The sequence below is a fragment of the Mirounga leonina genome, unplaced genomic scaffold, assembly GCF_011800145.1.
Source record: "Mirounga leonina isolate KUSES-001 unplaced genomic scaffold, KU_Mleo_1.0 Mir_176, whole genome shotgun sequence".
Lineage (NCBI taxonomy): Eukaryota > Metazoa > Chordata > Mammalia > Carnivora > Phocidae > Mirounga > Mirounga leonina.
In genome coordinates this window covers 8942775-8956219 of record NW_023270454.1, presented here as the reverse complement: position 1 = coordinate 8956219, position 13445 = coordinate 8942775, and the positions used below count along the sequence as shown (strand labels likewise).

The following is a 13445-nucleotide window of genomic DNA, read 5'->3' as shown; positions in this document are numbered from 1 at the left end:
GCCTCAACTAAGGATTTGTGCTAAGAGCGAAATCTGTTCATACAGCAATGAAAATGAAGCCTCACTAAAGACATTCAACATAAAGATGACCCCTAAAGGCTCCTTGATGCACATTTGTAACCACAGTATTCGTGATATGCAGTACACTAAACTAGCAACAGATCGGTTAAAAACAGTTTGGATTCTCAACTTCCCATAATACAGGCAACATTTTTAGAAGCAATCATATTAAAATAAATGTGTCTTTCACAGTTACGGGATGAAATTTTAAGCTGGACAGGCACCAATGCCCTGATTTTCTACTCTTTTCATAAACCATATGACTTCCACATGCTGACAATGTTTTATGCTTTAACCTGCAGTAAAGGCTTTACATCATTTTAATGCTCAGTGCTTAGAGTGCAACAGAATCACCCCCGCCAAATGCAAGGAATATGTTTGGTTTACTTACAATGATTTCAACCAGACTACTAGTCAGAAAAAGTTTAATGAAAGGTTTTCCCAGTAAGTAACTTTGCACTTTCATGGAAGAAAACAAACAAAAAGAAAATCTGAGGTAAGGGTAGGTAGGTGGAAGAGAAAATACTGTTTTATTTTTCCAACTCTTAGACATTTTAGTTTTTTATTTCTAAAATAAGTATTGAACATTTAAAAACTCTACATCTAACAGAATATCTTCCAGCAAAAATATACTCTATTATGTAGTTACATGGGATTTTCCTCCAGTTTTGGCAAAGTAATGTTTCAGATTAAGACAGAAGGTTAAAACAAAAAATTCTGGATATCCTAGTCTAAAACAAACAAAAGGTTCGGCTTTGTATCAACGTATTTTATATTCTAAATTTGAGACTTAGAAGACACATCAATTTTTTTTTTATTCAGGTCAATCTAAATATACATACTACCTCACGTTTACAGTCAGCTCATCTGTGTGAATGATCAACTGCAGAAATTTCAAATCAAAGGTCATAAAACATACCATAAAACTGCATACTGTGTCTATGTGACTTTCAGTTTTTATGGAATCTAAAGTCCTTTACTGATAGATTTGAGAATTGGTAAGTTTGGAGCCAAATATGTAAATACACTAAGTCTCAACAGTCGAAAGAGCAATTATGCCAATTCCTTTAGTTATTTAAAGTTGTCCATTACACAAAAAAACTGTCACAGAAGGAGTGCTATTGAAAAACTTCTATTTCAGACTGAAGAAACTACAAAATATATGGTCTTAAATTCTCCTGGTGTAATGTTATTAAATATTAAAGACTGTGAGAAAAAAGAGATGTTGCAACCCTCTTGCCTTTGTAACTCTACTTGAAACTTGAGAAAACAATCAGAATTCAAATTTTCCAAACTTGACTTATAAACATAATTCAACTAGATCTAACAACTTAGTTGTGCAATTTTAAAATTAGTTTAATGCAAAGCACTTCAATCCTGATGTGACAATTACCTGTGGCATAAATGCAAAGTAAAAACAAATGCAAGTCCTTTTCATCTAATGATGCGTTTTATAGTAAAATCACAAAAAGCACAACTATATTAGCACAAACTAAATAAACAGGCACAGGAGGCATCATGTCCATCTGGGAAGAGAAATGTAGCATGCCAAGAAAGAAAGGAAGGACTGAAGGAGGAAGAAGGGAAGGAAGGGAGGGAAGAGAGGTTTCTACACCTGCAGGATCCCAGAGAAATGAACTAGTCACATCACTCTACCCTATTAGATACAAAAAGGTTTTAAAGCTTCAGGGTAAAAAACAGCAATCACTTTACACCATTCAACTTTATACAGTATAGTATCTTTAATGTCAACTGCCTTCCATCCTTCACTCACCCAATGCTTCCTCACTCTTCCATACCAGCTTTCAGACAAATCCGAGACAGAACAGGGTGGGGTAGAAGAAAAATACAAGCAGCGCCTATCAGCTACTCCCCCCGCCACCAAATAATTTCCAACAGTTTTTCCTACTACGAAAATAAGTCTCCCTATCTCAAGATATACCACAGTCATCCTGTGTCTTTAGTAGACACACAGAGACGCATACCCATGTCAGCACTCCAGACCCCCACCGCACGCCCCCGATTCTTAAGTAATGTTTAATGCATTTAACACGAAGACGATGAGATACATCTACCTACTGTTTCGGGGTGAGGGTGGGTGGAGGACTCCTTTCAAAGTAGCCCCAATAGTGTAACCAAAACACGGTTCCGGAATAAAATACTAAGAACACTTTTCCTTTCCCACCTATCTATGGACTTACGGATGCAAAAATCCATCTCCACACCACCTCATCTCTAAAATTCTCCAGCCCGGAGTTTGGGGTGGAGATTTGTCCAGGGGAGGAGGCGGAGGCAGGAGGAGAAGTGTGAGCGGGCAATGGGACACAAACGAGTTGCTAACCCCAGCTACACCGCACCACGTCGCCAGCCCAAAGGTCCAGGACGCGGACCTCACGCACGCTTCTCTGCCCAGGCCCAGATAAAAGCTATGACTCCAGCTATCTAACTTCCTATCTGTAGACATTTATTCAAGACTAACATATCACGCAAGTACACGTCACACAGTTTAAAACAGTTATAAACCCCAAACAAACCCACACACCTCAAATTCACCTCGCAGTTTCCCAAACTCCAAACAGGAGACCCCACCTCCAGGATTCAAACCTTCCGCCCACAGTGGAGAAAAGCAGGAGAAAAGAGTTGGGGAGCAACCGACGCCTTTCAATTACCGCCCCCCACAAACTGCCCCACCCCACACCCTGCGTCCGGGTTACCCACTCGGAAGCCCCCTGCTTCCTCCCTCCTCTCAATCGGGCCGCTTAAGAGACCCATCCCAGCCCACTCACTTACTCCCCAAAACCCCTCAAAAAAAAAAAAAGTGAAGAGAAAGAAGTGAGGAAAGAGACTTGAGGTAGTCCGGCTTCAAAACCGCTCGACTCACCTCAGAATCCTTGCTGAGTTCTCTCCGCCCGGCACAGCCCCCTCCCCAACGTCCCAGTACGAAGGGCTGAGGCAGGGAGGAGGGGAAAGCGGGAGGGGGAGGGGTGTCTTCCGCGTGGGGCGCCAGTCGGGAGGGGACTGGGGAGGGGTTGAGGCCGGCGCAGGAAGAGGAGAAGGGGGAGGGGAGGCCCCTATCTCCCAGTCTCCCCCTGAAAACCTCCCTTGTCTCAATCACATCAGACTGACTGTCTTTGTCTGGCTGACAACCGCCATATTGATATCAACAGCCCCGCTCCCACCTGCTGCAGCCGGGCGGCCCTGGGAGTTGTAGTTCTTGCCTCCCTTGAGTAAAAGCTCAGGACTTAGCATCCAGAGGCCCCAGGGAACTACAGCTCCCGGCAAGTCCCGCGCCCATCCGCCTTCCCACAGGGAGGAGGGGTAAGGGGCGCCAGAGCCATGGGGACTACACATCCCAGAATACCATGGGTCCCAGGTCCAGAGAGGGGACATGATATCATGCTGGAGTGCAGAGGGAGGATGAATTGGCGGCGGGGATGAATTTGAGCTGGCCGAAGGAGGCGTTGGAGAGGAAAGGGACGGAAAAGAAAGATGACCACGGTTCCCATGATGCACGGAGAGATGACTACATTTCCCATGATGCCCCAGGGAGGGGGCGTAGAGAAGAAGGACTGCATGTCCCGCGATGCTCTCGGCGGGCCGGTGGCGGTGATTGAACCGGAAGAGGCTTTCTGCGTTTGAGGAGTGGAGTGTCTGGTACTGAACAACCAGAAGTCTAACATGAAACTGGTGAGTCTCTGCTCCTAGGTCAGAGAGCAAAGGTGGTGCCATATACTTTTGGACTTCTTCGTTTGCACCTTGGGAAGGGAAGTAGAAAGTGGGTGGACCAAGGAAAGCTGCTGTTGTTGAGGAGATTTGAGTTTTATCCCCCCACCCTCCACCCCCAGCTGCCTAGAGATCTTATGTATCCGTTGACGGGTCCCTTTGGTTAGATAAGACGTTGACTCTGTCGCATTTCTTCTCCGAACTAAGGTTGGGCTTTATGAGCTAGGTTTGACTTCTCAGCTGACACGTGAGTGTTGAAATAGGTTAACTTCTTTCCGTGCTTTTGGCACTTGATTAGCTTTTCTCCCTACCGTTGTTGAGGCGGCTTTTGTTAGATCTGAGCGGAGAGTAGAAAATATTGGGCAGAGGGTAAACACTTATTAAATTTTGTATTATAGACTCCTGACTGCCCTAGGACTTTAGATAAGGACGAAGTCAGGGTGTGATTTTGGAGGATTTGAGTCTTAAACACTACATACAGTGGGCTGAGAGGAAGTGTTAAGGCATTCCACCCTAGGGACTGCATGAGCCAGTGTATCTGGAGAAGTCTTTGCATCATAAAACCCAAACACTTTGCTTATTGAAAAGCTTCTCAGACCTTTATTCTGGGCCGTTTTACTTACTGTGCATAGATCTAACTAGATTATTCTACCTCTATAGAATTAATAATAGCATTAATTAGGAGGTGTGAGATGCTGTTTCTCAACCTTTTAAAATTAATGTTCCTGCAGCCAAGTATGTCAGGCTTTACTTTCTGTGATTTTTATACAAAACAAAAGGTTTGTTTTCTTATTTGAACACACGCGTGCGCGCGCGCGCGCACACACACACACACACACACACTCTACAGGTATATACTCTGCAAAGTGTCGGCTGTTTTCTGAAAAGAAGTCAGAGAAAGTATTAAAGTAGATTCAACTCCAAAACTGCTGCCATTTAAAGCTGCACTTAGGTAGGGAGAAGGGCACAGATTAGTAAACCTTGACTGTCAATTTGCTCCTGGGTCTGAATGTGAAACATTTAAGAATGCAGAATTGAGAGTCACTGCCTTGCCCTATAGAAGCATGCAATTTAATGAAGATAGAAAAGAAAGCCAAAATTTTAATTCATTGCAATTCATGGTAAAATAAAAACGTGTTCAGGGTTTGGGGAATTGAGAGGATAATGGGGGTGGGGGAGAGGTGGAAGATAGCTTCCTAGAAAGGACTCGAACTGATAAGAAAGAGGAGTCGGCCAGGGCCTTCCATGAAGAGGGTTCAGGTTTTAGGTGCAAAAGAGTTTGCACCTAAATGATTGGAGCACAGACCATGTGTCCCCAGTAAATGTTAAATCATATTTGGTGTGCTTGGTGAGAAGGCATGCAAGTGTGAAACAATTTTTTCCATAAAAATACATTTGGCTGAGAGCCAAGATTTACTTTACACGTACTTTGGTTTGCTCATAATATTCCTCCTGCTTAATATATTTACGGATATGGAAGCATGGAAGGGAAAAGAGTAGAAACTTGTTTTTTCCTTTAAGAACCAAAATATGCCTCCTAGGAAGAAAAAGTGTTCTATTTATAGTGCCTCCCTCTTTACTTTCAATCCATGTGTTACATATTAAAACTCATTTGGTAGTTGTTAGATGATCTTGCAGGATCTATGCAGAATTACCATCATCAACATAGCAAAGTGGTTTCAAAAACACTGATGCTCACTTAGACATCTTTTGTGTGTCATGCCTCATAAAGTTGAAATAAATCGTCCCATGGCCTGAGATTTTTAACTTTGTGTACTGCTTCAGGAGTATGTAGTAATAAACCATGCTTTACATTTATATCATGAAACACAGAAATACATTTTATTGAGCACATTCTTGTTTTTGAGATTATTACTTCCCAGAATACCCTCCCCATGCACAATCTATGACCACATCTTGTTGATTGATTCTGCCTTTGTTCTTGAACAAGTCTCTTTCTCTCCAGTCCCACTAATACTGCTTTTGTACTGGCTCTTTCTAACTTGATACTTGGAATTCAACAGTACTTTCTAAATGATCTCCCTGAGTTCAATCTTGACCCTATCCAGTCTACTCTGAATCTCAGAAGTTGTTTTATTTTATTTTATTTTATTTTTTTAAGATTTTATTTATTTATTTGAGAGAGAGAGAGAATGAGAGACAGAGAGCATGAGAGGGAGGAGGGTCAGAGGGAGAAGCAGACCCCCTGCCGAGCAGGGAGCCCGATGCGGGACTCGATCCCGGGACTCCAGGATCATGACCTGAGCTGAAGGCAGTCGCCCAACCAACTGAGCCACCCAGGCGCCCTCAGAAGTTGTTTTAAATTGCAGAGTTCCATAAAACCCCTCAGTAGCTTCCTTTGCCCTTAGTATAAAGTCTTACAATTCTTAACTTGGCTTACTTGGTCCTGCAGAATATGGCCCTGCCTACCTTTCCAGGCTCCTACCTAACCCTCATCTCCCTTGCTCTCCTGGTTCCAATTATATTGCACATCTTCCAGCTCCTTCAGTTCACTGTGCTTTTGCCTCTGGGACTTTAAGTGTGTTGCTTTGCCTACGGTGCTTTTTTGCCTGCCTTATTTTTTTCATTTATCTCAGGTCTCTGTTTAGTACTTCTTCAAGGTTTCCTTGAATTGGTTACCCCCGTTATATGCTTCCATGGCACATTTTCTTTTTGTAGCACTGGTAATTACTGGTTTTATGTCTGTCCTCCCTCATATATTCCCAGGGCCTGACACATAGTATGATGCCACTGAATAGTTGTGGAATAATCTCTGAAGGATTATCAAGGCCTGTGACTATTGATAAGAAAAGATTAAGGAGTATATTTAAAACATTACAATAAGCAATATCCATTGGAGTAAAAAAAATAATAATTGCTACCTTTTGTGGAGCAATTACTGTGTGCCAGGCACCTTGCTAGGTACCGTGTAGTGTCCCACTTACTCCTTTGATCTAGGTGATAGTATTCCCATTTTACAGATAAAAAGTCTGAGCCTCAGGAAAATGAAGTGGCTCACAGTTACACAGATGAAAAGTAGTAGAACCAAGATCTGAATCCAAGATTCCTTCCTTAAGACTCTTGGTTAATGAGGGCCGGGATTCCAGCACCTTGCAAAGTACCTGGCATATGTTATCTCTTAATAAAAGGAAGCCAGAGTGCATACTGGGAGAGTTTATTCAAGGCTGTTTTTAAAATTAGCTTTAAATGTGAGTTTGATTAAATTAAGATCTTTAAAAAAGATTATTGGTAAAAAAAAAAATTAAAGTTTGGAAACTTCCTTGATAATATAAAGGGCTCCATATCAGACCATACCAATTGAGTTGAGTGCCCAAGTTGGTTTTTATACTACCCAATTTAACCTCTGTAATGCCATTTATAGTTCTCTAACTTTACACATCACTCTCTTGGTGGCTTTTCACACACCCAAGGGAAGACCGCGGATGTCATTATAAAATATTCCTTGGATATCTCCTTAGAAAGATACCGACTCGGGCGCCTGGGTGGCTCAGTTGGTTGGGCGACTGCCTTTGGCTCAGGTCATGATCCCAGGGTCCTGGGATCGAGTCCCACTCCCTGCTGAGCTGGGAACCCGCTTCTCCCTCTGGCCCTCTCCTCTCTCATGCTGTTTCTCTCTCGCTCGCTCTCTAATAAATAAATAAATAAAATCTTTAAAAAAAAAAAAAGATACCAACTCAAACGATTTTAATTACTGTCTATAATATTATGCAGTATTCAGGCAGCTTTATTTAACTGAAAAAAAGTTGATTGGCACCTTCAGTTAACCAGAATCATTTTTAAAGAGCAGGAAAATTAGAAGATTAGAAGAAAATTAGCATATTTTAGAGCCTGTTCTGTTATTAGTATAAATTGAGCCTACCTGTGTATACCCAGGTGGCCAGTTCAGGAAAGGATAGAAACTAGAATTCATCAGGGTCCTTACCAAAACATCGTGGAACAAAAAAATACTGAATACATTGACATATTGAATTTGAAACATCATATCTAGGAATTCAGTCATTCAAATAGATGAAGATTAAAGAAGATAGTAAGAAGCAGTTCAGGAATGCAGCATGTGTCATACTTTCTATGGATCCAGAGATGGAGAGAATCTTTTTATTTTTTATTTTTTTAATTTTTTTTTTTAATTTTATTTATTTATTCATGAGAGACAGAGAGAGAGAGAGAGAGAGGCAGAGGGAGAAGCAGGCTCCCAAGGAGCAGGGAGCCCGTTGTGGGACTCGATCCCAGGACCCTGAGATCATGACCTGAGCCGAAGGCAGACGCTTAACCATCTGAGCCACCCAGGCGCCCGAGAGAATCTTTTTATTAAGTCAACAAAGATTTATTATGCAACCACAGTATACCCTTGGCACTCAAAGTTTTAATACTTTCCATTTTAATTCTTACATTTGACCCCAAAGATTGATGACAGGAAATTATTTATGATTTTGCTAAGGCACAAATTTGAATATGACTTTAAGATTAGTGATAAGCTGGGCACCTGGGTAGCTCAGTTGGTTAAGTGTCTGCCTTCAGCTCAGGTCATGATCCTGGGGTCCTGGGATCAAGGCCAGGGTCAGGCTCCCTGCTCAGCGAGGAGTCTGCTTCTCCCTCTCCCCTTCCCCCCGATCTTGCTCTCTCTCTCTCTCTCTTAAATAAATAAAATCTTTTAAAAAAATATTAGTGATAATCCTTAGTGAATGAACCTGATTGCTTCAGAATCCATGGCTCTGTAGTTATTGTTGTTCTCTTGTTAAAAGTTTTGGGAGAAAGGTCATTTAAATGCTTGTTATGCTATACTTTTTTAATTTGATGGAGGAAATTACATGCTGTAGTTGTATTTACAAATTTTAAAACTCAGGAAGGCCAGGAGATGTTCTTCAGTGATCTATGCTCCTTTATACAAAGTGCTGTTTCATTACTACTGGCTTTCTTGGGGAAGGCTCAAACTTTTAACTCACCATTTCTCCTAGGAAAACAGATGGAGCAAAGAAATGGATTCATGGACTGCTCCCAGTGGAGGACAAATAAAACACCAGTGGAACTGTAGATAATCTAGAAGATCTTTGCTTGAAAGGGGCAAATTCTGCTCCAAGGTTAATTTAACAAATCATTAGAAAGGGGTGTGGTTATTCCTCACCTCTGATCTGAGAGTGATAGATTATTTCTCTCATTTACAGAATTACAGAATGCTTTGGCTTCTTAGAACTTGGATCAAGAATAGAAAATCTCTTGCTATGAACTACAAACATTCACAATTTTACCAGTGCTTATTAATTCACCTATTGTGGTGCAGTTGTTAAAATGTCAGCCTGATTTCACTATCTTTTCTGTTTCTCTTTGCTGGTTGATTAGAGTGCCCTCGTGTGTCTTTATGATGTAATATCATTTTGAGCTTCCAAACGGTCATGTTTTATCACCACCTCAGTATGACAGGTTTTTTCCTTTCTTTCCTCAAACTGAAAAGCAATGTGTAACAAAAAGCCAAGTCACATACTTTATTCAGCAGTGCTCTGAGATAAAAATGGATATTTTACTTTGGGGCATTTCAAAGTCCTAATTGTTGTTACTCTGAAGATTAAATCTTTTATACTTAAGGTGAAAAAAAAGTATACCAATAATAGATTTTTTTCAGCAATAATAGTTGAATTGAAAAATATATATATGACTCACAATATTAAGCATGACAGCATTAGTGTTGCATATAACTGCAGTAGCCCATCTGTTTTGTGCCTGGTTTGCTTTGAGCGCTCAAATGCTGTTGTTGCCTTTGGCTCTGATAATCAGCAAAGTGAACTTGACAGACAAGGGCGAAGAGTGTAGCGTGGCATGGAAATTAGTAAAACCCAGCATTCCAAATGGTACGCTTGCTCCTGGCTCGCTAAATACCAACAGAGGTCCAGGCATACACGGCCCCTCAAATCTCTATTATTATTTATTTATTCGACAAAACTTCCTGACCACCTCCCTCCTCTGTGCTAGGCTTTGCTCAAGATCCTGGGTGTATTGCAGGGAATAAAACAGATTTACTCTCTGCCTTTATGGAAAGTAATGTTTAGTGGGCTTACTGTGCAATTCAAACAATATTTTAAAGTATTTTTTTAATGTAATGGTCAAACAATGCATTTAATGGTATCCAAGAATACGCCTTCTTAAAATTGTAGTAGTTACGGCCGACTTGCCCACTAGTTTACCATTGTACCAGTAGTCTATGAGAATGCATTTCCTCCCCCTTGCCAACAATGCCATCTGTTTCTTTACTCTTAACTGTGTGTCTTACTAATGCAACTTTCTCCTTTCATCAATCCTCACACCCTCTTGTCTCTTAAACTTCAGCCATATTTAGTAATACATCCTTACAGTAGTGATATATGGATGTGGGAAAATGTACCAGAAAGGGGAACACACTTCTTCATATTAAAGAAAATGGTGTCATAAGAATCTTTAAAAGGGGGCGCCTGGGTGGCTCAGTTGGTTGGGCGACTGCTTTCGGCTCAGGTCATGATCCTGGAGTCCCGGGATCGAGTCCCGCATCGGGCTTCCTGCTCGGCAGGGAGTCTGCTTCTCCCTCTGACCCTCCCCCCTCTCATGTGCTCTCTCTCTCTCATTCTTTCTGTCTCAAATAAATAAAATCTTAAAAAAAAAAAAAAAAAAGAATCTTTAAAAGGAATTTTTTAAACACTCTGTGGTATTGCTTTGAAAATGCTGATGCATGGGTGTAGTAATTAAGATGGCAGTATTTATGGGATCAAATGGATTGGAGAGGCAGCCAGGCCAAGTGTGCATAAATGACAGAGGAGATTCCCCCCCTCATCCCCAGAAAAGGGATAATCTGTGAGATGAAGCTAGAACTTGATATATCAGGAAGGACTGAGGAAAAGGTAGATGCCAGAATTTGCAGAGATCATGAAAAAAGGCAAGACTGCAGACCAGAAGGATAAAGGGAATAAGAAAGACTGTAAGGAGAAACAAGTCAGTTTGAAAACCCCAAGGCACTCAGTGATCAAGTCTAAGAACTGTGTGGTGGAAACTTTACTGTGAGAAAAACAGGAAGTTTCAATTGTCCCTGATTGACCATATATCTAAAGGAAATGCCTTGAAGGTCTAAAACATTTAAATTTATTGAAAGCACAACTGAATGAACTTTAGCTCTCTCAAGAATATATAATCAGATAGATGATGTTCAAGAAAATGATTTTTTAATAGGAATTGCAGAACGAAGACCCTTTTTGCCCTTAAGGTGCAGTTTATTTTTCATTACTCATGTTTATGAAGGTGGGGGGAGGTGAATAATAAAAAGTCTTGCATAATCTATTCCTCAGATTTATGGCCTAAGCAGAGATTCTCTTTTCCTAAATACAATATTTCTGCATTTTTCTATTTCAGTAAAATAGAGGCAGGCATAATTAGATGTTCTAATTTAATAAGTCTTCCTTCCCATATGTTTATCCAGCATGTGGAAATATGAATAAACAAGCAGTAGTATTAATAATGTAGAGGATATTATTATTGTAACCGTTACCTTTTTTCTTTACATTTTTAAAGCAGCTTTATTGAGGTATAATTTTACATGCCACTGAATTCATACATTTAAAGGGTACTCTGCAGTGACTTTTAGTAAATTTACAGAGTTGTGCAACAATTACCACAATCCAGTTTTAGAATATTTCCATCACCCTGAAAAGATCCCTTGTGCCCATTAGCAGTCAATCCCCATTACTACCTCCAGGCTCAGGCAACCACTTATCTACTTTCTGTCTTGTAGATTTGCCCTTTCTTGTCATTTCATATAAATTAACTACTACAGTATGCAGTCTCTTGTGTCTGACTTCTTGCCTTTAGTATAATGTTTTTGAGGTTCACTCATCTTGTAGCATATACTGCTTAATAATATTCCACTATACGAGTACACCACATTTTGTTTATCCATGTACCATTTGATAGACATTTGGATTGTTTTCACTTTGAGGCTATTGTTGTGTGGAAGGTTTCCATTTCTATTATCTCCATGTTTTCATTTCTTTTTCCTGCATGATTACACTGGCTAGATCGTCCAGTACAATGTTGAATTGAAGTGGTGTGAGCAGACATCCTTGTCAATCTTTTCCTGGTTCCCAATCTGAAGGGGAAAGCATTTGGTCTTTCACTACTGAATATGATGTGAGCTGTAGGTTTTTTGTAGATACTCTTAATCAAGTTGAGGATGTTCTCTTCTAGCCTTAGTTTGTTGAGCATTTTTATCCTGACTGGGTCTTGGATTTTATCAAATGCTTTTCGGGGGGATATCAAGATGATCATGTAGTTTTTATCCTTTATTATATAAATATGGTGTATTACCTTGGTTGAATGTTGAATGTTAAGTCAATCTTAAATTCCAAGTATAATTCCCACTTGGTCATGATGCCAGAATTGGTTTGCTAATATTTTGTTGAAGATTTTTGCATATATATTCACAAGAGCTATTGTTCTGTAGTTTTCTTGTAATGTCTTTGGTTTTGGTATCAGAGTAATATTATTCTCATAGAATGAGTTGGGAAGTGTACCCTCCTCCTCTGTATTCTGGAGGAGTGCTCAAAGAATTGATATCATTTCTTCTTTAAATGTGTGATAGAATTCATTAGGGAAGCCATTTGGGCCTGGGCTTTTCTTTGTGGGCAGATTTTTAGTTGACATAATTCATTTTCTTTACTTGCTGTGGGTCTCTTCAGATTTTCTGTTTGTGCATTACATGTTTTAGAAATTGAGGTAAAGTATACACAAGATAAGATTAACTGTTTTAACCATTTTTAAGTAGAGTTCAGTGGCATTAAGTACATCCACATGTTTCAGTGACTATCACCATCCATCTCCATACATCACTTAGCATAATATCTTCAAGATTTATCCATGTTGTAGCATCTGTCAGAATTTTCTTCCTTTTTAAGACTGAATAATATTCCATCAAACGTGTATACCACATTTTGTTTATCCATTCATCTATCTATGGACACTTATGTCATTTCTGCCTTTTGACTATTGTGAATAAATCTGCTTTGAACATGGGTGTACAAATATCTGTTCAGATCTCTGCTTTGAATTCTTCGGGATATTTATCCAGGAATAGAATTGCTGGATCACATGGTAATTCTCCATTTAACTTTTTGAGGAACCAACATACTGTTTTTCACAGTATGTGCACCTGCACCATTTTATATTCCCAATGGCAATACGCAAGGGTTCTGATTTCTCCACATCTTCACCACTTGTCAATACTTGTCATTTTCTGTTTGTTTTGATAATAACCGTCCTAATGGGTGTGAACTAGTATCTCACTGTGATTTTCATTACATTTCCCTAATGCTTAGTGATATTGAGCATCTCTTTGTATTTTTTTAGATAGGTAATACATTTACATTGTAGAAGTGTAAGAGAAAAAAAAAGTGAAGAGATCTGCTCCTCTCTTTATCTTCCTCCCCAGGAGCAATCTCAGTTATCAATTTCTTGTGTACCCTTCAGAGATATTCTGTGGATTTACATTTATGTAATTTCCATCCCTTTTTTATTTTTTACATATATGGTGAGATCCTACCCACACTGGTTTTGTGAATTCCTTTTTCTTTTTTAAATTAGAAATGTATCTTACCTATCATTTCCTATCAGTATCTAGAACTGGTTCATTT

At 39.9% G+C, this 13445-nt stretch overlaps 2 protein-coding genes across 12 annotated transcripts in view; one reads left to right on the top strand and one right to left on the bottom strand.

The window, feature by feature from the left end:
- Positions 1-3231, bottom strand: part of HMBOX1 (homeobox containing 1) — a 213475-nt gene extending 210244 nt beyond the window's left edge. For all 10 annotated transcript variants that reach the window (XM_035022645.1, XM_035022650.1, XM_035022647.1 and 7 more), the window contains exon 1: positions 2942-3231. The gene's annotated coding sequence lies outside the window, so the exon portion shown is untranslated. The remainder of the gene's footprint in view (positions 1-2941) is intronic.
- A 290-nt stretch (positions 3232-3521) lies between these two features.
- INTS9 (integrator complex subunit 9) overlaps positions 3522-13445 on the top strand; it is a 117429-nt gene continuing 107505 nt past the window's right edge. For both annotated transcript variants that reach the window (XM_035022641.1, XM_035022640.1), the window contains exon 1: positions 3522-3747. In XM_035022641.1, the coding sequence (XP_034878532.1) occupies positions 3739-3747 (9 nt within the window). In that variant the 5' untranslated portion in view covers positions 3522-3738. The remainder of the gene's footprint in view (positions 3748-13445) is intronic.